At 38.8% G+C, this 25190-nt stretch overlaps 1 protein-coding gene across 3 annotated transcripts in view; it reads left to right on the plus strand.

Annotated features, from left to right (window-relative positions):
• epn2 (epsin 2) overlaps positions 1 to 25190 on the plus strand; it is a 43350-nt gene that overhangs the window by 12630 nt on the left and 5530 nt on the right. For all 3 annotated transcript variants that reach the window (XM_051715693.1, XM_051715695.1, XM_051715694.1), the window contains exons 3-6: positions 6148 to 6260; positions 18611 to 18709; positions 19795 to 19921; positions 21265 to 21432. In XM_051715693.1, the coding sequence (XP_051571653.1) occupies positions 6148 to 6260; positions 18611 to 18709; positions 19795 to 19921; positions 21265 to 21432 (507 nt within the window). The remainder of the gene's footprint in view (positions 1 to 6147; positions 6261 to 18610; positions 18710 to 19794; positions 19922 to 21264; positions 21433 to 25190) is intronic.

Raw genomic sequence — 25190 nt, forward strand, 5'->3', positions numbered from 1 at the left:
CACACGCCACAGTGCCAGTTCCCTTCTACCTAAGAGAGCCTACAAGCTTAGCATAAAATAGCATAACTCGCCGGTCCCATAGACATTCTATGGGCGGAACTGTCTTAACACGCTTGTTGACCGTTACACTCTCTCCTATGATAAATCCGCGGAGGTTATCTCGAAAATAAAAGAATCTCTGACAGCGCTTTCCTGTCAGTGATAAAATGATGGAAAAAGGAGCTCTTAACGCTATTTGATGTACAAATATTTACAAACAGCATAATACTTAGGGTTAATACTAAGTCTTTGTAAGCACCACTAAAAATGGCAAAAACCATAAATGCAGCTTTGTAGAAATAAGTAGTTCTCAAAAGAGTGTGTAGAGTGAGTCACTAGCAAAAAAGGAAAAACAGACAATTAAAAGAAAAGCTGATGGGTTAACAGGAGAGTGTTTTTGCATTCCTGTAGAAGTTTTTCTGGTATTGTTTCTACAGAAAGTGTAAATTGGCTTTCAGTGAGATGTAATTTACACTTTATTAGGCTGAAAGAAATTAGGACATGGGTGCTTAACAAAAAGATGTAGCTGGTTTGAGAAATAATCCAATGTAGATGACACAAGCTGGTGTTGCATAAATGCAAACTTTATTTCTGAGAGCAAATAATGAATAATGTTTAGTTTTGCTTCTATATGACAAGAGCTTGTAATACTCCAGAGGATTCTGTAGTTTCACTGTCCGTATAAGGTCCCTCTGGTTAGTGAGATAAAAACATGAGGATCTAGGAATTATTTATAGTGCAGACAGCAAGTGTATATATAATTTGTGCATATCAGTGTTCTGGTCAAATACATTTATATGTGACACTAAATAAACTGGCTGATGGAAAAAAAACAAAAAAAAACTTGCTAGTTTCTAAATTAGAAACCACTCATGAAGTCATTTTCAGATGTCAAAGCAAGCATTTTTTCCTGTCTGTACACCATCTGTACAGTTTCTGTGTTCTTACACATTTCTACAGCCTATATATTTGAACAATTGTGGTTTATTTAATATTAAAATGGCTCAGATATGATTTGAGGTTCTCCCTGGGCTTGTGTTTTACTAAAATGCCCTTATCTGTCCCATGCTGATTAAAAGTTCTTTGTTGGTTAACAGTGTTGGTAAAAATGTCAAGTGGCTTACTATTATTCTTTAGAGCAGTGTTTTGTTTGTGGCAGTGGATGAGACCTTCTTGGCTATTAGTTTAATTTGCTGTGTCCTTTAGCCAAGAAAAAGGCTTGAACTGCATTTTAAATAGATTCTGGATGCCTTTATCCAGCCAGCCTAATGCGGCCAAACTTTTCCCCAGGTATTTAAAGGTGAAGTAAGCTAATCCTGAGAAAGACTGTTGATATTTGAACTCAACAGCCAAACAAACACACCCCTTCCTTCAGAAGCTCCGCCCCCCAAATTCATGCACACGCAATAGTGCTTTTTTCCCCATTTACAGAGCCAGGGCTGTGTACAAACACCAGATTTTCTTTTCAGCGCGCACACAGAATGGACAGCTAGCGGACCGTAAAGAGATATTCGCAGAATTTGATAAAGTTTATTGGATTAAAATGTCTTACTCCTTTAATATATCTTCTTTTTTTTTTGTATTATTAACTCCATGCTTATCCTATGTTTTTGAGCTTTAACAGTTATTAAAATCTACTCTTTTGAATAAATGTAAAAAAAAAAAATTGTGACAATTTATTTCCATTTTAAGCAGGCTCTTGATTTGGCCGCGTTTTTAATCTTATTTTGAAATGTGAGGTATGAGACTATGTGGCACTATTAGTCGAACGCCCATATAGCAATAACTGCAATTTGTTTTTGTGTATTCTTAATGTCAGCATATCTTATAAACAAACTGTAATCATGAATGAAAAGCCTATCTTGTTGTTTAAGTTAAGGTGCAAAAAGATGACTTGAACCACGCAGTTCACATGTGAGTCATATTTCCACTTCATCTCAGTAAGGGTGACGTGGTATGGTCTGGAGGCCCTTGTGATGTCATCCATGATCTCAGAAAGCTCCACCCCTACACCAACTCATTGCTGTTTTCGCCTTTAATCCTGTTCCCACAGAATCATGCCCTTTGGTTGTAATTTCTAGCTTGTCCCTCTGGGTCTGAAACTTGGGCAACTCTGCTTGGATTTCTCAAGGCACTGAGGGTGTCGAGTCATAAAGCAAGACATGAAGACTGGGTCTAATGGCTGTCAGAGTTTTTATAGATCTAAGACGAGCAATCTATTGATTGATGATGCTTTCAGATAAAGTGCATTCAGAAAGTATTCAGACCCCTTAATTTTTTCACCTTTTGTCATGTTGCAGCCTTATGATAAAATGCTTTATTTTTTTTCACATCAATCTACTCTCTATACCCCATAATGACAAAGCAAAAACCATATTTTTGATAACTTTGCAAATTTATTAAAAAGAAAAAACTGAAATATCACATTGACATAAGTATTCAGACCCTTTGCTATGGTACTTGAAATTTAGCTCAGGTGCAGCCCATTACTCTGGATCATCTTTGAGATGTTTCTACACATTGATTGGAGCCCACCTGTGGCAAATTTTATTGACTGGACATGATTTGGAAAGGTACACACCCGTGTATATAAGGTCTCACAGCTGAAAATGGATATCAGAGCAAAAACCAAGCCATGAGGTCAAAGGAACTGCCTGCAGAGCTCAGAGACAGGATTGTTTCGAGGCACAGATCTGGGGAAGGCTACAAAACAATTTCGGCTGCATTGAAGGTTCCCAAGAGCACAGTGGCCTCCATAATTTTTAAACGATGTGTGGAGATGGGAGAAACTTACAGAAGGACAACCACTGCAACTGCAACACTCCACAGCATACCCAGGACCTCAGACTGGGCCGAAGGTTCACTTTCCAACAGGACAATGACCCTAAACACACAGTCAAGACAACGCAAGAGTAGCTTAGGGGCAACTCTGTGAATATCCTTGAGTGGCCCAGCCAGAGCCCGGACTTGAACCCAATCGATCATCTCTGGAGAAACCTGAAAATGGCTGTCCACCGACAGTCCCCATCCAACCTGACAGAGCTTGAGAGGATCTGCAGAGAAGAATGGCGGAAAATCCCCAAATCCAGTGGCCGGTTGCATACACATAGCCATTGACTTAAGACTGCGACTAACAATTAGTTTGACTAGCTAAAGACGCCATAGAAAGCCGGTTGCATAAAACAAACTCACAGTTGTCTTTAGTAGGACAGTCTAATTTGCATTTCATTGTGGGAAAAGACACTGAACAGCTTTAAAAAAAGAATGGCCGACAGTGGACGCTCAATTCAGTTTTCATTTGCTGAAAATATTTGCTTATTAGAGGACTACAGTGCTTCAAAATGGTTTCTAATGAACAAATTTAGTGATTTTTAACCCAAATAATAAAAAACACATGACATTTTGTTACTATCGTTGAAGTCAAAGTCTCAACTCAAGCCCCTTTCAGCCCTCAACTGAATCCCCCACTGGCTCAGCTAACGGTTATTTTCCATGGCAACATGGAATGCAAACAAAAGTTAGCCTAGGGGTGTGCTGTCATACATTTTGGTCTTAAATTAGACTGATCTAAGTTATTATGCAACTGACTGAAAAAATTAAGACCAACATTTTATACTAATTAGTAAGACTAGTCTAAAACAGTTTTATGCAACCGACCCCATGTGTGCAAAGCTTGTTGCATCATACCCAAAAAGACTTGAGACTTTAATCACTGCCAAATGTGCTTCAAGTATGTACTGAGTTAAGGGTCTGAATACTTATGCCAATTTGATATTTCAATTTTTTCTTTTAATAAATTTACAAAGTTATCAGAAATCTGTTTTTTGCTTTGTCATTATGGGGTATGGAGTGTAGATTGATGTGAAAAGAACCATTTAAAGCATTTACTGTAAGGCTGCAACATAACAAAATGTGTGAAAAATGAAGGGGTCTGAATACTTTTTGAATGTACTGTAGCTTGACTAATAAAGGAGCCTTTAAACGTCAGAACCTTAATACAAATGTGTGCCTCTTATGTCAGGCACCACACAGGGTGTGCTCATAGTATGGCTGAGTAGTTGCGATTGCTTTGAACATAGTGTTAATTCTGACCTTTTGTGACCTGTACTTTGCAAGGTGCTTGGCTTTCAATGGCCTGTGACTGTTCCATGCGCTCTGAGCAGGCTGGTGATGCTGCTGTTTTCTAAACACATGGCTTGCCCCAATCCAATCAGTGCACAAGGAAGGGTTCTCGTTCATTGGTTTAACATCAATCTTATAATCAGTGCTAGCTGCCTGCTGTGATTTACCCAGCATGCAGCAGGGAGATCGGTTTCTCCATTCTTGCCTGGCAGATGCATCCTAGGCCCTGTTTACACCTGGTTTTGAGATCGGTCTTGGGTCATGTGATCACAAGTTTGCAACGGTATGGTTCCAGAAGTAAAAATCCAATTTAGTTTTCCATAGGGGATTTGATTATTAGCGATAACATAAAGCTTTAAAGACAGACCTACAGTTTTTTGTTCTATGGTATATTACTTAAGAATCCATCAGTCTGCATTATTGCAATTTAATTTCTTAAAAATGGTTTAATGGTGGAATTCCTTTATGAAGAACTAGAAATCCACCAATCAGAGAATTGCGGCAACACCTGCCAGCTGCAAATAAACACCTTACTGCCATTGGTCCATGTCATTGTTAGGTGTGACCTGGAGCTCTACCTACCTTGACGGCGACAGCTCATTCTGTTGTTTATGTTGTTCAGTCAGTCAAAATCAGTTAACATGAACACACCAACGTGTATCATTATTAGCAGGCTGGTGCAAATTTACATACATATGTTAGATCGTTCAAGTAGATACATTTTCCAAGACTATGGCATGCGATTTTTGTTTTGTTTAATTAGCCTACAAAAGGAATTAAATCAATTTAAAATCAGTACTCTCATGTGCCATCTGCAGTGAAAGCCATTTACACTGCCCAAAGTAAGCCTATTATCATTCTTTTGTCTTTATTCTGCACATTAACACTTTCATAGACTGATCTTTGCATCAGTATCAGTGTCATCATAAATTACAATAACTTAGTGCATATTATGGCCTCGTATAGCATGTTAGCGCATTAGCACCATGAATTTAAAACGTAAACAAGACAAATTAAGAATTTTCTACTGCATATATATTTCTTTAGGTCATCATCGAATGGTTAAAAAAAGCTTTTACTGACCTCATGTGAATTCTGCTCATAGAATGAGGCATAAAGTCATTGATAACACACTTTAATGTCACATTAGTTAAGATTTTGCATGTAGCGTCCTCATATTTAAATGCCAATCGCTCCTACAGCGGTGTGGTGGGTGTCTGAATGTTCGCAAACAGTATACTTGCTCGGCTGTTTAGAACTTTGTAATAGATCTCTTGCTTATGGATGAGGAAGCGGGGTACAGGTAAACAGTTGATTTGAGACTTTTATTGTCCACACATTTCAATGAAATACACACAGACTAATGCTTTTCAGCAGCACAATCAAACACACACACTGCGGCTTTGTGTGTCACTCTCTCTCTCTCCTCCGGCGGTCTGGACGCCCCCATCTCCACAAACTTCTTTTTACCACTGAACAAAGAATGAATAAGAACTTCTCCAGAAGTATACTGAGGCCTTTACTCTCAAACTACTTTGAATGTATTTTGCAGTATACTTCAAATATATTGATTCTATACTTATAATCAGAAACTTTAAATCAGTAGTTTTATATTTTTCCATCATTTCTAATTTGATTAAATCATTTGCAAACCTTCTTGGGATTTAGTTAATTCCCTCATTAAAGACGTTAAATACATGGTCTTGTACCTTCAACTTTTAGTCAGATTTTCAAAAACTTTTTTGCTGAGAAGTACAATAGCATTCCTTGTAAGCCTTGCCCTCTTTGTTTTGCTGTTTTAGGTTGTGAGCAATAACCAAGTAACTGATAAAACTTGTTCAGCTTATTGTTCCTCAGCAGTAATTGTAATGTATGCTCATTGCTTCACACAAGAGGAGTCCTGCCTTAACTACAACCACACCTGACTGCATTGTCTTAAGTTCTTGAATGATAATGTCATTTGTATGTGTGTTTTGTGTGTTTCAGCCACATCTCCCAATGCATCCTCAGAGTTGGAGCAGGCCAGGCCTCAGACTAGTGGTGAGGAAGAGCTGCAGTTGCAGCTGGCTCTTGCTATGAGCCGAGAGGCTGCCGAGCAGGTGCAGTACATCATATCACCCTTTTTTACCTCTTAGGGCCTATTTACACCAAGTTAGAATTTTTGACACAAAAAATGCATAGAAGTGTGCATTTATAAGCAATTTCTTTTTTTTTTTTTTTAAATGGACAATAATTTATTATTGACTACCTTAATGGAAATCATACCAAAATGATTCAGCCTTTTTGACATGTTTTATTTATGAATGTTTTCTTTTTTTGGCTCCTTGCTTAGTTACACCCTGCTTAAGACAATATATAGTCCCATTGTCTTAATTTGCTTGCTCCTAAAATAGGCAATGTGAACACAGAATAAAATAAAGGCTATTTATTTTTATTTTTGGTATATGTAAACGCATCACATCTAGCTTTTTTCCCCTCCATATGCGTTTAGACAACAAGCAGTTAAATTCAAAATCATAAAATCAAGTGTGAGATACGAATAACTGGGATCCATAACCAACCCCCATCTGCTGGCTTGCTTTCTCCCCTGATTACAGGTTACATGTATTTGCCTACTTTCCCTTTTCTTTCCAAAGTGGAGCCAGACCAACATGGAGATATTGTTAAGGAAGTCTAAAAATTAGAGTGGAAGTCATACAACCACACAATGTCTCGATGGGATTTAAAATGGCAACTTACATGCCTTGTAAAAGGGATAAAGTGGGCCAGCTGATACAATAGGAAGTATAATGTTCCCATCAGCTCTGGCGATGCTTGAGGCTCATCAGTGGTTGCTGCCTAAAGAATGATGTGGAGGAAGTAGCGTAAGTGCGTGTGCGCTCAGACATCTGGGATGCATTTCCAAATGAAAAAGCAGACTGGTGCTGTTGAGGAGGGGCTCGTCTGAGAGGGAGGTTCACTGTGGAGCTGGAGCAGAAAGGAATTTTGCTGTTGGCACTCTTATGCCTGTTTCTCATCACAAGCGTTAGCAGCACATATGCAACGCAACAGCACAACTGCAGCATAGCTACAGCTGCAGATTCGCTAGGGCTTTTTTTTTTTCAATTGGCCAATCATTTTTAACTGGCCATCCATCTGATTTTAATGAAATTGCCTCGCAATCAGATCATCAGAGTGCTCTCTGCGCAAAACTCAGCGGTGAGTTTAACAACACTCTGCAATGCATGCAACCTTTGGTTGTTGTAATTTGATGACACTGATACTACTGCAAAGATGGGTGTATTAAAGAGTGTTAATGGGCGTCAGACAAACAAAAGAATGATAAGAGCAATAGCTCACTTTGGGCAGATGTGTGAATGGCTTTTGGCTGCAGAGAGCACATGAATGAAGCAACATATAAAACAACAGAAGGAATAGGCATTTATGAGTATTTGAGTAGATATGATTCCTTTTATAGACTAATTAAATGGAGGAAAAAAATCTCATCTCATGCTCTTGGAAAATGTCTCTAAACAAACGATTGTATAAATGTAGGCAAGTTTGCACCAGCTCGCTAATAACTCTGCAGACCGGTGTGTTTATGTTGACTGACCTTAACTGATAGAACAATGTAACTAGAATTAGCTGTCGGCCTCAAAGTAAGTGGAGCTGCAGTTCACACCTACAGATGACATGTGAGCAGTGAGCTGTTACAACCCACCTAAATGAATTCAAAAACACTTTTTGTTCGAAATGAGGTCACACCCGTTCATTAACGATGTCGTATAAAGTATACCGGGGCTTTAAAATGGTGTTTCGTTTTTTTTTTTCATGTTAACATGTTGCAATGATATTAGTAACTAAGATAAATTCAGAAAAATGTTTGCCCCCCGCCAAATTTTCATTTGGATAATCTGGCCCCCGCAAGAAAATAATTGAAGAGCCCTGTTTTACAGCGTTACAGCTGCGGCTCTATACAGAAAATAAAGTAATTTCTGTCTAACTACGTTGAGTGTTTCCTTTATTAATGACCATAACTAATAAAATGGTTATCAGGGGTGGGTGAATATACACTGATCAGCCACAACATGAAAACCACTGACAGATGGGCAAGTGTAAGGATCTGGGCGACTTTGACAAGGGCCAAATTGTGATTGGCTAGACGACTGGGTCAGAGCACCTCCAAAACGGCAGGTCTTGTGGGGTGTTCCTGGTATGCAGTGGTTAGTATCTACGAAAAGTGGTCCAAGGAAGGACAACCAGTAAACCTGCAACAGGGTCATGGGCGCTCAAGTCTCATTGATGTACGTGTGGAGTGAAGGCTAGAGGTCTGCAAGGCAATGCTTTTTTCCCTTCTGCTCTAGTGTACTAAGGGGCTGCCGTGCCTTGTTAAATCTGTGTATGTTTACTGTTTCAATACTGTTCCGAATGTTGCCTAAATGTTTACATAAAATTCAGTCTATTGTAACACTACTTGTTAGGAGAAGAAATTAGATAGTTGTAGGGCTTTACTGGTTGTTTAGATCAGTGTTACTATCAGAAATAACTAATGATTATTTCTTTAGTTATTAATTAATATTTAAATTAATTGAATCTAACTCATTAAAACCTCATATGGGCTCCAGTAAATGTAGTGCACTACGTTTAGGAGCGGGTTTGGTTATTAGCAATAATTAATAATTATCAAAGATAATTATTAATTATTAAAATCAATAGAACATTGATGAGAATCAATGTTAGCTTTTTTAATCCTTTAAAAAAGCAATTATCAAAGATAATCATTAATGGTTAACATTGATGAAACAATAATTAAAATTAACACTAGCTTATTGATCATTCAAATTCAACAATCATCAAAGATAATTTCAAATCAATTATCAAAAATCAACAGAATATTAATAAGGATTAACATTGATGGGGCACCACCCTGGAATCAGGGACTAATAACCAGATAGTAAAACAGTCTCAATATTAATCGACATCCGAAGAATATCGATTTTCAGGAAAAAACAATGAATGAAGGCTTGAATACGAGCACTGACATCCCGTCAGCATGACACAGGCGTATGCAAAACAAACCAAAACACTTCTCTTTGTAATATAACAAAGTTTATTTATGCAGTAATATCAATTAATAATTAATACAATGCAGTCAATAAACTTCCGACTTACAACTACAAACCAAACAGTGATATGATTAGATATGGAAATCAAAATAATCCTATAACACATGAGGGTGTGTGTGTGAGAGCGAGTGTGTGTGTGTGGTTAGTACGAGAGAGAGAGAGAGAGAGAGAATAAAGTGACGGCCCTAAAGCCGATTTCGCGATCGTGGGAGAGAAAGCAGCTGTTAGTTTATCGCTCAGAGACACGGTGGACGGCTCGTAAAACAGTCCCGCGTTCTTTGACTCTTTAATGGATAAACTCGGTTTACCGGTCTCACCCGCGATGGCGAAATTGCACAACAGTCCAGTTTGGTTGGACCACAATACAGCAAAACAAATTTGTGATAATACCCTGAGTATTAATAATGAGCGGACATGGCGGTCCGTAAACTGTACAAGCAAAACCTTGAAACACAAGAATAACACACTATAATATTCTATCTCTGCCCAGACGTAAACCTCTTACTTGAATCGCATGAGGATGCAGAATGTGTAATCATCCGTCCTTTAAATCTGACCCGGTTCCTTGAGGCTCGGGTGATGACGGGAGGCCGTTTCCTTGCTCTGTCGGTGGGCATAGCTGGCTGTTTCTCGGCGGGCTGGCAGAGAAATCAGAAATGTCGACTTGATTGAAGATGGAAGAGAAATCTTTAATCTCTTCACTTCTGCAGGCAAACGGATGAAGATGCGGATTGCTCAGCGGTCTCCCTCGGATCCGTTAGAGTGTTCGGTTGAACACCAAGTAATCTCAACTCGTCCAGCGAGATGGAGATTGTATGGCCACAGTTTCAAGTCAGACGTTACTTCCTTGTGCCACGAGGTTGCACCTGAGAGCAGCGATGAGCTACGTCTACAGGTGCATCTCAATAAATTAGAATGTCTTGGAAAAGTTCATTTATTTCAGTAATTCAACTCAAATTGTGAAACTCGTGTATTAAATAAATTCAATGCACACAGACTGAAGTAGTTTAAGTCTTTGGTTCTTTTAAAAGGGATGATTTTGGCTCACATTTAACAAAAACCCACCAATTCACTATCTCAAAAAATTAGAATATGGTGACATGCCAATCAGCTAATCAACTAAAAACACCTGCAAAGGTTTCCTGAGCCTTCAAAATGGTCTCTCAGTTTGGTTCACTAGGCTACACAATCATGGGGAAGACTGCTGATCTGACAGTTGTCCAGAAGACAATCATTGACACCCTTCACAAGGAGGGTAAGCCACAAACATTCATTGCCAAAGAAGCTGGCTGTTCACAGACTGCTGTATCCAAGCATGTTAACAGAAAGTTGAGTGGAAGGAAAAAGTGTGGAAGAAAAAGATGCACAACCAACCGAGAGAACCGCAGCCTTATGATTGTCAAGCAAAATCGATCCAAGAATTTGGGTGAACTTCACAAGGAATGGACTGAGGCTGGGGTCAAGGCATCAAGAGCCACCACACACAGACATGTCAAGGAATTTGGCTACAGTTGTTGTATTCCTCTTGTTAAGCCACTCCTGAACCACAGACAACGTCAGAGGCGTCTTACCTGGGCTAAGGAGAAGAAGAACTGGACTGTTGCCCAGTGGTCCAAAGTCCTCTTTTCAGATGAGAGCAAGTTTTGTATTTCATTTGGAAACCAAGGTCCTAGAGTCTGGAGGAAGGGTGGAGAAGCTCATAGCCCAAGTTGCTTGAAGTCCAGTGTTAAGTTTCCACAGTCTGTGATGATTTGGGGTGCAATGTCATCTGCTGGTGTTGGTCCATTGTTTTTTGAAAACCAAAGTCACTGCACCCGTTTACCAAGACATTTTGGAGCACTTCATGCTTCCTTCTGCTGACCAGCTTTTTAAAGATGCTGATTTCATTTTCCAGCAGGATTTGGCACCTGCCCACACTGCCAAAAGCACCAAAAGTTGGTTAAATGACCATGGTGTTGGTGTGCTTGACTGGCCAGCAAACTCACCAGACCTGAACCCCATAGAGAATCTATGGGGTATTGTCAAGAGGAAAATGAGAAACAAGAGACCAAAAAATGCAGATGAGCTGAAGGCCACTGTCAAAGAAACCTGGGCTTCCATACCACCTCAGCAGTGCCACAAACTGATCACCTCCATGCCACGCCGAATTGAGGCAATAATTAAAGCAAAAGGAGCCCCTACCAAGTATTGAGTACATATACAGTAAATGAACATACTTTCCAGAAGGCCAACAATTCACTAAAAATGTTTTTTTTATTGGTGTTATGATGTATTCTAATTTTTTGAGAGAGTGAATTGGTGGGTTTTTGTTAAATGTGAGCCAAAATCATCACAATTAAAAGAACCAAAGACTTAAACTACTTCAGTCTGTGTGTATTGAATTTATTTAATACACGAGTTTCACACTTTGAGTTGAATTACTGAAATAAATGAACTTTTCCACGACATTCTAATTTATTGAGATGCACCTGTATACTCGGCGAACAAAGTTGCTGGAAGCAAATCCCGGAAGAATTTTAGAGGTATTTCTACTCCTGATGATGTCATGGTTTGAGGGACGTTCTGTTGTGTGCCTCATCCAATAGGAGTTGAGAGTTCGATCCTTTAGTGAGCAAAGCTTCATGGGATTTGTAGTCTGTTTTGGACTCCCTTTGTTTGATTTTGGCGCAATTTTTATCACTATAATTTATGACCTGGTATGTGGGGGCCTGAGTTAGGTTTTTACGACTGTGTTAGGCCTGCCTTTGTCTTCTATTTGAACACATGAGGCCCAACATAGTGAACGATATCGGGTTCGGGTAGGATTCGGGCTTAAAATCCGATGGTATCGTTTGGGTAGGGTCGGGCCACACGGTTTTGGGTATTTCTAAGGCCCGTGCAGACCTCTAGCGAAGGCTAGCCCATCTGGTCTGATCCCACAGAAGAGCTACTGTAGCACAAGTTGCTGAAAAATGTAATGCTGGCCATGATAGAAAGGTGTCAGAACACACATTGCATCGCAGCTTGTTGCGTATGGGGCTGCGTAGCCGCAGACCGGTCAGAGTGCCCATGCTGACCCTTGTCCACCACCGAAAGTGCCTACAATGGGCACGTGAGCATCAGAACAGGACCATGGAGCAATGGAAGAAGGTGGTCTGGTCTGATGAATCACGTTTTCTTTTAGATCATGTGGACGGCCGGGTGCGTGTGCATCATTTACCTGGGGAAGAGATAGCAGCAGGATGCACTATGGGAAGAAGGCAGGCCGGCGGAGGCAGTGTGATGCTCTGGGCAATGTACTGCTGGGAAACCTTGGGTCCTGGCTTTCATTTGTATGTTACTTTGACCTGTACCACCTACCTAAAGATTGTTGCAGACCACATACACCAATTCATGGCAATGCGCCCTGCCACACATCAAAAATTGTTCAGGAATGGTTTGAGAAACATGATAAAGAGTTCAAGGTGTTGACTTGACTCAGTCTGATTGAGCATCTATGGGATGTACTGGACCAACAAGTCCGATCCATGGAGGCCCCACCTCGCAACTTACAAGACTTAAAGGATCTGCTGCTAACGTCTTGGTGCCAGATACCGCAGGACACCTTCAGAGGTCTTGTGGAGTCCATGCCTCGATGGGTCAGAGCTGTTTTGGTGGCATGAGGGGCTACACGATATTAGGTAGGTGTTTTAATGTTGTGGCTGATCGGTGTAAGTATTACTAACATGATAGTCATAAAAGCTTATTTACACGATGCTGGTGTATCATACATGACATACAAGACATGTAGTTTTGTAGAATTCTTTCATTTAGTGGCAGCCAACACAAGAAGCTCTGCTCTTTACAAACATCATTGTTCAGTGGAGAAACTAGGTTTGTCCATGAGGGGGAGGGCGACGATCGATAAGAAAGTGGTCACTTGGTTTGTTTCGACCACTCTTTCTCAACAATTAAATAGCGATATCTCTTTGTTCAAACACCAGCCAAAACTTTTAAATGTTGAATACTCTTCATAAGAATACGCTCTTCCAAAAAAAGTTAACTTACCTTCTGCACCAACAGCTGAAGAAACTGCATCCCATGCTTTTTCCTTTTTTTAAGGATTAAATAACAATGTTGAGGGTCATAGAGCACTTAGTTTCTGCACAATCCATCTTGTATCATCCATCGTCTGTACAAGAATGAGTTAAGTTCTGAAATTACAGACCATATGGGCTGTCGTGTGCATATAGTTACCAAGTCTACTCAAGCCAGTACCCTCGGCTGTGCGTGGGTATTGCTGTTAAGCCAGTAGATCTGCTCTATGCGTAATAGCATATAACAAATAATTTAATTTAATATTTTAGGCAAATAATTTGTAGTATACTGTAGTTTTAAATTTAGATAACCATCCTTTTACTTAAGAAATATATTTTTTTCTTTTTTCCCGTTTTCTCCCAATTTGGAATGCCCTATTCCCACTACTTAGTAGGTCCTCGTGGTGGCGCGGTTACTCACCTCAATCCGGGTGGTGGAGGACAAGTCTCAGTTGCCTCCACTTCTGAGACCGTCAGTCTGCGCATCTTATCACGTGGCTCGCTGTGCATGACACCGCAGAGACTCACAGCACGGGAGGCTTACTTAAGACATAATTAAAATAATTTAATTTGTTTGTCATTTTACATCTCTTGGCTATTTTTTTCTTTCTGTGCTGTAATTCGAATAAAATACACTGGACTGCATATTCTATGCAATTTGTACTTTTTTGTGTCAAATCACATTAATTTTGTCCATCAACATTGCACTGTCACTTTAATTGCGTGTGAGCAACGCTACAAAACTAGACTCTGGGCCAAAACACTGAATGCACTGCAGCTCAGGTGATGCTCATGAAACACTCTGACGTGCTGCTGCAACTTTGTAATTAACAGGCAGGCATGTTTTAGAAGAGAGCGAATTTTCTTCATTTATTTGGTGCAACTCACTGATGAATCTGAAAACAAACACTGACAAACATCATGCCTATGACAGAGGGGAAAAATGCACTGCGCATTGGAATTGAAGATTGGATTTATACACTGTATTGCCAAAAGTATTCGCTCACCCATCCAAATAATTGAATTCATGTTTTCCAATCACTTCCATGGCCACAGGTGTATAAAATGAAGCACCTTGGCATGCAGACTGCTTCTACAAACATTTGTGAAAGAATGGGCCGCTCTCAGGAGCTCAGTGAATTCCAGTGTGGTACTGTGATAGGATGCCACCTGTGCAACAAGTCCAGTCGTGAAATTTCCTCGCTACTAAATATTCCACAGTCAACTGTCAGTGGTATTATAACAAAGTGGAAGCGATTGGGAATGACAGCAACTCAGCCACGAAGTGGTAGGCCACGTAAAATGACAGAGCGGGGTCAGCGGATGCTGAGGCGCATAGTGCGCAGAGGTCGCCAACTTTCTGCAGAGTCAATCGCTACAGACCTCCAAAGTTCATGTGGCCTTCAGATTAGCTCAAGAACAGTGCATAGAGAGCTTCATGGAATGGGTTTCCATGGCCGAGCAGCTGCATCCAAGCCATACATCACCAAGTGCAATGCAAAGCGTCGGATGCAGTGGTGTAAAGCACGCCACCACTGGACTCTAGAGCAGTGGAGATGCGTTCTCTGGAGTGACGAATCACGCTTCTCCATCTGGCAATCTGATGGACGAGTCTGGGTTTGGCGGTTGCCAGGAGAATGGTACTTGTCTGACTGCATTGTGCCAACTGTGAAGTTTGGTGGAGGGGGATTATGGTGTGGGGTTGTTTTTCAGGAGCTGGGCTTGGCCCCTTAGTTCCAGTGAAAGGAACTCTGAATGCTTCAGCATACCAAGAGATTTTGGACAATTCCATGCTCCCAACTTTGTGGGAACAGTTTGGGGATGGCCCCTTCCTGTTCCAAAATGACTGCGCACCAGTGCACAAAGCAAGGTCCATAAAGACATGGATGAGCGAGTTTGGTGTGGAAGAACTTGACTGGCCTGCACAGAGTCCTGACCTCAACCCGATAGAGCACCTTTGGGATGAATTAGAGCGAAGACTGTGAGCCAGGCCTTCTCGTCCAACATCAGTGTCTGACCTCACAAATGCGCTTCTGGAAGAATGGTCAAAAATTCCCATAAACACACTCCTAAACCTTGTGGAAAGCCTTCCCAGAAGAGTTGAAGCTGTTATAGCTGCAAAGGGTGGGCCGACGTCATATTAAACCCTATGGATTAAGAATGGGATGTCACTTAAGTTCATATGCGTCTAAAGGCAGATGAGCGAATACTTTTGGCAATATAGTGTATCTGTTTTGCAATGACTCATTTTAAGTGTAATTGTAATGTGCATTAGAGTTGTTCCGATGCCAAAATTTTGGCTTTGGTATGATACCAGCCCTGGTACCTCGGTATTAATACTAAATCAATACTTGGGCAAAAAATAAAAGCCTCAGATTTTTGATAATTACACAGAAAATGACTTGATTAAAAGAACTGAAAGTCTTCCAGTTACAAATTATGCATTTTCCATTTTAATTTTTCTGGATTCCATGTTAAATGTTTTAATGAAATGTTATGATCAGATGGTGTACATATACAGCTTTAATCAAAATGAAAATGTAGTCAATTTTTAACATAAAATTGCTATTTTATTTTTGCTAAAATAAAATGCTGCACAGCGTAGCTTCACAGTATTAATGAAAACATTAATGAAAATAAATTACCGTAGGCACAAGACTGCTATGGCTTAATATGCTGATATTCAGTACACTTGCTTTTGTGATATTGCTTACAGATAAGAATAATAATATAAACCATTTAATGTTATACTTTTGTTATTAAGAGTATTATTACTACTTTTTGAATATTACATTTTTATTTTTTTTCTGTCTTCAGTTTTTTTTGACAGACTTTTATTTTGACAGACCTTTGAGTTTTTTCTTTTTTTGACGGGTTAGTTATATCAAGCCTCCCATTAATGCTGAATTCAATACTCCCGTCGCGACTCGTGAGTTTAAATCTCTGAGCTGCACCGGAGAAGGAGATTTGAGTGTACACAGCTGTGTATACACTAAACACACTGCATGAAAACCAAGCACCAGTAGTGTGTGTGTGAAGTAGATCATAGAGCAGCAGCACCTCTCGTTCTTTCTGAAGCACGCAGCAAATGTGACTGTATATTATTTGATTAAATGACATCCTTCTGCTGTATAATGATCACACTTGGCCATATCGAGATTTTTACATTTTATTTTCAAATTGTCATTGATTTAATCTCAAAACTGTCTAGTGCCTGACCGACATATCGGTTGGCCAATATTAGCCTTTCACCGATAGATCGGTATCAGCGTATATGTTTACCGATATGCGCCGATATGAAAACTTTTTTTCAGAACATATAATGCAGAAAACAATGCTTTAGAATTGGTTACATAGCGTAGTTTGTCCAGCAGAGCACGCTCCATCTCCATTGTTTGCTGAGCTGACGGTGGCTCTGCAGACAGAGCGGAGTTAAGCTGTGTGTCTTCACGGTAAATTGCTAACTAGTTTGTGAAATACATACTGGAAAGTTAATAAAGAATGACCCCATCATTTTCCCTTTTCAAAATTACTACTATAACGTTAACCCTGTCCCTGACAACCATGCCACTCACGTTTATCTTTGCTATTGCTTGCTATGTTAGCCAGCTATAGTTTGTCAGTGCAGTCAGTAATGTAGCAGATTGAAAGGTAAACATCAGAGCATCTTTTTGCAGCTCAACAGACAACGGTGCGGTGGTGGATTGTGTCTGTTGAGTGTTGATTTCACGCTATGTTATTACCTAGTTGGTGAGAGACAGTGCTGGAAAGTAAAATAAACAACGTCCATCTTTTACTCTCCGTGATGACGAGCTTATAGCTAACTAGCTAATCACGTAGCTACTTTCATTGTTGTCAGCTGAGTGGAAGTTAATGAGTAAACATGTATTCACCAAACTGTTTTATTCAGGATTCACAGTTTGGTACCCCCTTCAACTGAACAATTCCAGTCATTGCATTTATAAAATGTAATATTTATAAGTCTGGTTTTCTACCGTTGAAAGTTTCCCCTGAACTTGTATAGCAGAATACGGTGTAAGGCCGCTGTTTTTCTTTACTCGCCAGTATTATAGTCAGCATTTGACTGATACTAAACAGTACTGATGTTTATTTAGCTATTTATTTTGTTTATTCTTTATTTTAATGGTCAGCATTTGACTGATACTAAACAGTACTGATGTTTATATAGCTATGTATTTTATTTTTATTTATTCTTTATTTTAATGGTCAGCATTTGACTGATACTAAACAGTACTGATGCTTATTTTGCTATTTTATTTTTTTATTTATTTAAATGGTCAGCAATTGATTTATACTAAACATACAGTACTGATGTTTATTTAGCTATTTATTGTATTTGTATTCTTTATTTTCTCAGTGTTAATTTCTAGAATTTGTTGACAATGTATAATAATAATGTCAAATATTCTTTGATAAAAATATTTGTTTAAGAAAGCAGCCTTCTGAGTACCTTTGCATAGTCATATCGGTGAAAGATCCACATAAAAAAGGTCTGTTTTCATTCCAGCTCAAAAATTAACTATATTGGCCACCATATCGGTAATCTGTGAATTTTTCCCCCTCTAAAATTGATATCGGTCTCAAAAATCCCATATCGGTTGGGCTCTAAAACTGTCATATCTCATAAGATTTTGCTAATGGTAACATACTGTGAAATGATACAGAAATTAGCAACAAGATGATATCGTACCATTTTAATTTTTTTGGTATTGTGATATTTCTTTAGTACCGTTATATTGCACAACCCTAATGTGCATACCTAATCGGATAGCACTCTGATCAGTAAAAATGCAGGAAGTGACCAAGTGTAAATATCTCTTTAAGGGCTTTTGTTTGGAATGAAAGCTGCATGGAAGCTTTAATTGTCATGAAAATGTCTAACCAAATGCAGAATTATTTACTGCTGCCAAATTAACATGGGGACTAGATTAAAGCCTATCATCAATTGTTCCCCACTGACATACTCTACATTGTTAGTTTCCTTCCTGTTGCCTCTGCCATTTGAAATAGATTCTATGGGGAAACAAAATGCTGGGTGTGTCTCACTCTTTGCTGTCTCAATTGTAATTCTTGGGTTTAGAGTATAATTGTGCTGCAGATTTATGCATGCCTCAGTAATTGTGAATTTTGATGCTGAATCATGATGAATCACACCAGTGTAGTCGTGTTAACCTGCAGTCTGGATTAAGGGCAGTAGGTTCATCATGTGATTCAGCGGGTAATGTTCTATAACATGAATTCCTTTGTGTGTCGTGCGTGTTTGTTCAGGAGGAGAGGATGCGCCGTGGGGATGACCTGCGGCTCCAGATGGCTCTGGAGGAAAGCCGCAAAGACACCACAGGGAAAGTGGCCAAGAAGAAGAAAGAGGTAGACTGTCAGAGCTTGATAACTCATCAATAAACTTCACAGAATCTGTGCCTGCAGAATTCAAACTCACGTCATTTGCAGTGTTCTACGCATTCTCCCTGCTTTTGTTCATTCATTAAAAATCGAATGATTTTAGCTACCAATAGCTTAGATCAGTGTTTCCCAAACTGGGGAGGTGACGATGGGGGTGCTCGAATTAAATTTTGAGATTAATTTAATTTCATCCCAGTCTAAAATGGCAGTCAGACAGAGTTCATGTATTTATCACTGGCAAAAATGTTGTGCGCCCTCTAGCGTAGAAACACCAAAATGGTTGTCATAAAGGCCAGAAAAGTAGCATCCAATCAAATAACCCTGTTATTTGCGGTTAAAGAAATGCATTTACTTGTGTGTCGTCATGCTGGCAAGTATTGCTGTCATCCATGATTTCATTTTTTATGTTTTTATCACAGTGTAAAACGCAATGTGTAAGGTAAGATGCATTAGGGAGTACTAATTCTGATGGTTTTATAAGATTTGTTGTCAGATGCCACTCTTACCAATGCTGGCAAGTAATTTTCCACATTTGGATGCAGTAATTTCCACTCTATATCCCTTTATTTATTTATTGTTGCTTTTTTTTTTTTCGGTCAGCAAATAAGATCCACCTTGCTGACAGTGTCAAATGTGACACAGAAAAGTACCTAGCTGAGCTGGCTGCACAATTGCGCATCTACAGGGGTCTATGATTATAAAAATGGTTTGATATACTGGCAAAGAGTACATTATATATGAAGTAAAATATCAAGTTTTCACTGCAAATGTCACATCTGTATATTGTCTGTGGAATTGCTCTAGTTTGTGCTACTTTTACCTGAATACGGTAGGGTAGAACATGGCTTTTAATCTCTTCAATTAACTTCTTTTCCCCTTTCTTTCCTTGCGGACTTATTCACTTATGTGAGTATTTGTGCTGAACTTGGCTACCTAGTGTTTGTAGTTGTTTTATTTTTTACCAAAGATGATGTGATTATTTTGTATAGTAGTATGCAGCTTTGGGCTCTAATCTCTAATGTTTGTGTGTGTGTGTGTGTGTGTGTGTGTAGCCTCCAAAGTCTTCTCTGATGGATCTGATGGACACAGTTCTTGTGGGCCCTGCCAATCAAGCGGCAGACCCTTGGGGAGCTGGAGCTGCAGCAGCAGGCCCTACCTCAGACCCCTGGGAATCCTATGGTAAACCCTTAACCCTTTACCACTGACATGGTTCCGGGGCGTGTTCCTGGGCCAGTGTGAATTCTCTAACTGTTACGCACTTTTCCACCACTGTAAAGGTCGTTCTGTTGCAGAAAATGTTGTTCCACACCGGCCCCAAAAGCTTGCTGGTCTCTACACAGGAACCGAATAGCACATTGACAACAGTTTGTATCGGCTTCCTGCAGTGTTTATCACATTAGGCTGTGTTCTTAAAAAAACAACAACAACAAAGTACATTTATCTCACGGGGATCAATTTCATAATAGGCGGAATTCCTGAATCACTTTTACAACTTAAAATTAGGGTAGATTTGAATCTACATAAAAACACACATTTTAAAACAGAGTTGAGGGGACAGTGATCTGTTAGCCATGTCACTATCCTGCAATCTTTACTGGTCATGAGCACCATTATATATGTGTAAATTACTGTCACAGATGCACACCTCTACTGCATAGGACCACAAGCTTGCCAAAAGCCCCTTTTTCTTTGATTACTACCCCTCCCCCCGCAGGCTTTTTTTCATAACATTATTTGGGCTGTAGCTCTTTATGATGACTCAGTAATGTAGCTGGAAGTTGTGCATTCCAGTGTGCACAAAACAAAGATATCTGCACTGGTAGAGTGAGAACCGAGCCTGGAAAGTGTTCCTCCTCTAACATCCCAGTTCTCTCAATCTGTCATCCATGTTCTGAAGCACTGAGGCAGGTGTCTATTTCCTCTGGAACAGGAAATAGCAAGAATTTCTTAAAATTGAGTCACTTTACAGCCTTCAGTCATATGTTGCACACTTAGATGAACTTGTATTACCTGTTATACTAATTTGTATGATAGAATTATATATATATATAATCTAATTTTATTTGTAGTAAATGTGCTTAATTTAAAATTAAGCCTCTAAATATGCATTTATTTTCAAAGCGGTGCTTTAAGGGATATTGCATACATGTTATACATCAATGATAATTGAATTCTACCATACAAATACTGCAAAGCACACTTTTTAAAAGTCCCACCTGGAATTAATAGATGAATAACTTAGTTGTTCTCCATAATTTACTGATAAGAATTCAAATGAGAGATTGCTGTGTCTGATTATTAATCACTGAAACCTGTGGTAAAGCCCTTGCATAGGTTCTGACAGTTTCAACCTACGTTTCGAAAAATGACGTTTTAGTTTAAATTAGTTAAATGTTTCTTAATAATTAGCTAAGAACATTAACATGTACTGAAGGCCATTGATTTATCATTTTGGTGATCATGCCATCTCAGTTACATATTATGATGTCTGCAATCTTATCTGTATCCCTACCTGTTTGTAGGTGCAGCCCCTAAGCCAGCTGCTCCTGTGGATCCCTGGGGTCTTCCCAGTGCCTCTTCGTCAGTCACTCCTGTGAAGAGCAGTGACCCCTGGGGGTCGACCCCAGCTCCTGCAGCCGCTGATCCCTGGGGCTCTATGCCTGGCACCCGCCCTAATGCCCCTGCCACAAGTAAGTTCACTGGAAGTTCAGAATGTTGAATCTGAGCTTTACTTTATGGGGAATTAACGTAGCTCTCATGTTTTTGGCTTGATGTTCATTTTGGTGTCTTTGAATTAAAAATGAAAGCCTTTGCTATAGAGCCAGTATTTGCCAAAAGTAAACAAACAAATAGAATGTTTTGCAAACAAACACAATCCACATTGCAAAGGAAAACTCGACTCTCAAACAAACAGTGAACAGTGTTTTACAAATATGAAAAATGTGTTTCATAAGAGCCTACATCCTATTTCACAAATAAATACAATCTGTTCTACATATTCTACAGGATTGGCGAATAAATACAAAATCCAATGTGAACAAATACATACCACTTGTGAGTCACGTGACTTGGCACAGTTTTCTCAACCACAGTCCTTATTTTCTCACAAATGAGCTGAGCCACATCCTCTTATTCAACAGTAGATGGCGCAGTGCTGCTACATACTTTCACTCAGTTGTGTCATTACTACATATTACATGGTAAAAACGACTTATTTTCTAGTAAACATTAGATCCTTTCTGGTAATAACAAAATATATAATGAATAATATTTTCTAGTAAAAAATTTTTTTTTTATCCTTATATTGTTCCTGATCAGGTAAAAACAAGAACTTTTCTACAAAAACTAGATAAAAACATACTGTCCCCGTCAGTGGTGTTTGCGGGCCGGGGCACCTTGCGATCTCCGGGGGGACCGCACCGGTTTCCAGGAGGTGGGGGAGGTAGAACAGGACAGCCCTGATGGGAGCTGTTTTATACAAAGCTGCTGAAATACAGACAAAACTTTCAGCAATATGTCCAGGAGTTTGTCTCATCAACACGAAAATAATGTGAAAATGCTGGCAAACGTGGAAATTGCATGTCATCTTGTCTACACACATATTAAAGTTATTGAACATTTATTAAGGGAAACAGTTATGGCTTTGGGAAGAACAGGTTTCAGAAGTATTGATGCTCAGCTTCTTGGGGATTTACAGTATAAAAGTGGCCAGAGATAAATGCATTTAGTGTGACACTCAGTTTTATCATTATAGTGAGCTCTTTTTTTTTTTTGTCTTTTTTTTTTTATCAAACTGCAGAATGAAGACTTTAAGACATTACAGACATTACAGCTTCATTTTTTGTTACAGCATAATTTTCTGTAAAGCTGCTTTGAAACAATGTGTGTTGTGAAAAGTGCTATACAAATAGAAATGACTTGGCTCTGCAGTAACCACTCCTTTGGTTGAAAACAGATGCACACAGATATACAACGACAGGCCTCAGCATTGTATTGAACTACAGTACATATCTCCATATTAAGACACTTTATTCAGTCATTGATTTTCTGGTTTCAGGTCTAATCATTGTGTAATGTAAAATAATGTAGCCTACAATGTAAGGTGATCTTTAAAGCATAAATTGCAATGTTTCCGGGAAACTGCCTTAGGCATAAAGCTATTAACATTTCTTTATAGTTAAAAGTGAGGTTAAAGTGTGAATAGATCAGTGAAATTAACTATGCTATGATGACTACAAACACTATTACTGTAGGTCGTTCTTATCTCGTTATTAGTAGAAAATGTCTTGTTTTTACCTGATCGGGGAAAAAAATAAAATAAATAAAAAATATATGTATATATATATATATATATATATATATATATATATATATATATATATATATATATATATATATATAAATAAATAAAAAAATAAAAAAATATCTTTTTTACTAGAAAATATTGTTATTCATTACATATTTTGTTATTACCAGAAAGGATCTAATTTTACAAGAAAATAAGTTGTTTTTACCATGTACAGTTGCAATTGAAATTATTCAACCACCCCAAGACAGTAAGGATTTACAAAGGTAAGCTTTTCTGATGACCCAGAATTTTTAAACTTTACATCTATATCAGTTGAGTGACACATTCAGTCATAGTGTGAATATATAACCTAATATTTGTAAATAGCAGGATTTTTTTTAAAAAATACAGCCATGTCATAATTATTCAACCCCTATTGCATGTAGCTGTTTCTTAAATATGTAAGGCTACATGAGTAAATGTTTTAAAATAAAATTGTCATCAGTCTGCAATGGCACTTATTTAAGTTTTAAAATTTAAGTTTAGCGTTGTAAGCAAAAATGTATTTCTATGCAAAAAATGCAATTAAAAATAAGCTGTCTCAAAAGCTAATAGAGGAGATTATTTCATTACACAAGAAAGGTCATGGCTAAAAGTACATTTCCAAGGCACTTCAATTTCCAATAGACAAAGTTGGCAGCACCATTCATACATTTTTTAAATATGGTACAACAGCAACCTTCTTGGGGTGTGGAAGAAAGCAAAACTTCACCAAGGGAAATGTTGACTTGAATATTCAAGAAGTAATAGGAAAGACCTGTGGAGTCCTGGAAGAAGGTTTTATAGACGTATGACACTAAACTGAAAATGAGTTTTAGACCCATGGGTCAGCAGTATGTCGAGTAACATGACAAGGTGATGACAAGAACGACACCATCCCCACAGTCAAGCATGGAGGTGGGTCAGTCCTGTTATGGGGGTGTTTTGCGGCTGCAGGAAATGGCTATCCTGACTATGTGACTGACACCATGGATTCTTTCAGGTATCAGGCCATTTTGGCATGAAAAATGTGATGACGTCAGTGTGTAAATTGAATCTCTGTGATCACTGGACTTTCCAGCAAGACAATAACACCAAGGATACATCCAAGTTGTCCAAAATCTGGTTCAGGGATAGGTCGTGCAATGTCCTAAATGGTCCTTTCAGTCCATCATTAAAATCCCATTGCAAACATTTGTTGGGATTTCAAGGAAGTAGTGGCAGCACAGAAACCAAAGAATGTCAATGAGCTGGAAGCTTTTACTCATGAGAAATGTGTAAAAATTCTAATAGAGAGGTGTCCGAAGCCTGAGAACACTTACCTGAAACATTTATTTGCTGTTATTAAGGATAAAGGATGCTCCACAAATGATTGACTTTGGGGGTTGAATATTTTTGACATGACATTTGTGGAGAGTTTTTGTGGAAAATTTGGGTAAAATGAACTCCTTGTTCTCAAAATCACTCAAGTGTGTATTAAAAACTTACTTTGACTGTTTACTGAGGTTTTAGTTGATGTGTTTTAATTCACATCACCAGAATGTATTGCTGGTCAGGGGGGTTGAATAGTTTTGATTGCAACTGTAATATGTAGTAACAACACAACTGAGTGAAAGTATGTAGCAGCACTGCGCCATCTACTGTTTTAAAAGAGGATGTGGCTCAGCCCATTTGTGAGAAAATCGTTGATGCATTTGTGAGAAAATCAGGAATGTGGTTGAGAAAACCATGCCAAAAGTCACGTGACTCACAGGTGGTATGTATTTGTTCACATCAAATTTTGTATTTATTCGACAATCCTGTAGAATTTGTAGAATAGATTATATGATGTAGGCTCATATGAAACACATTTTTTATATTTGTAAAACACAGTGCATTTGTTTGTTAAGCCAGTGGTACAGGACTACTTTTCATTTTCTCTCAAATGGCCCTTTGTATTTGCAAATCGCTTTCTGCTTGTTTGAGAGTCGAGTCTTCCTTTGCAAAGCGGATTGTGTTTGTTTGCAAAACGTTCTATTTGTTTGTTTACTTTTGGCAGAAATCTGGCTCCATACTTCTGCATTTTTAATCCTAACCTGCTCCATCTCAGACATGTATAATTTAGAGTGACGCAAGTATCTC

The sequence above is a fragment of the Myxocyprinus asiaticus genome, chromosome 14, assembly GCF_019703515.2.
Source record: "Myxocyprinus asiaticus isolate MX2 ecotype Aquarium Trade chromosome 14, UBuf_Myxa_2, whole genome shotgun sequence".
In the NCBI taxonomy this organism is placed as follows: Eukaryota; Metazoa; Chordata; class Actinopteri; order Cypriniformes; family Catostomidae; genus Myxocyprinus; species Myxocyprinus asiaticus.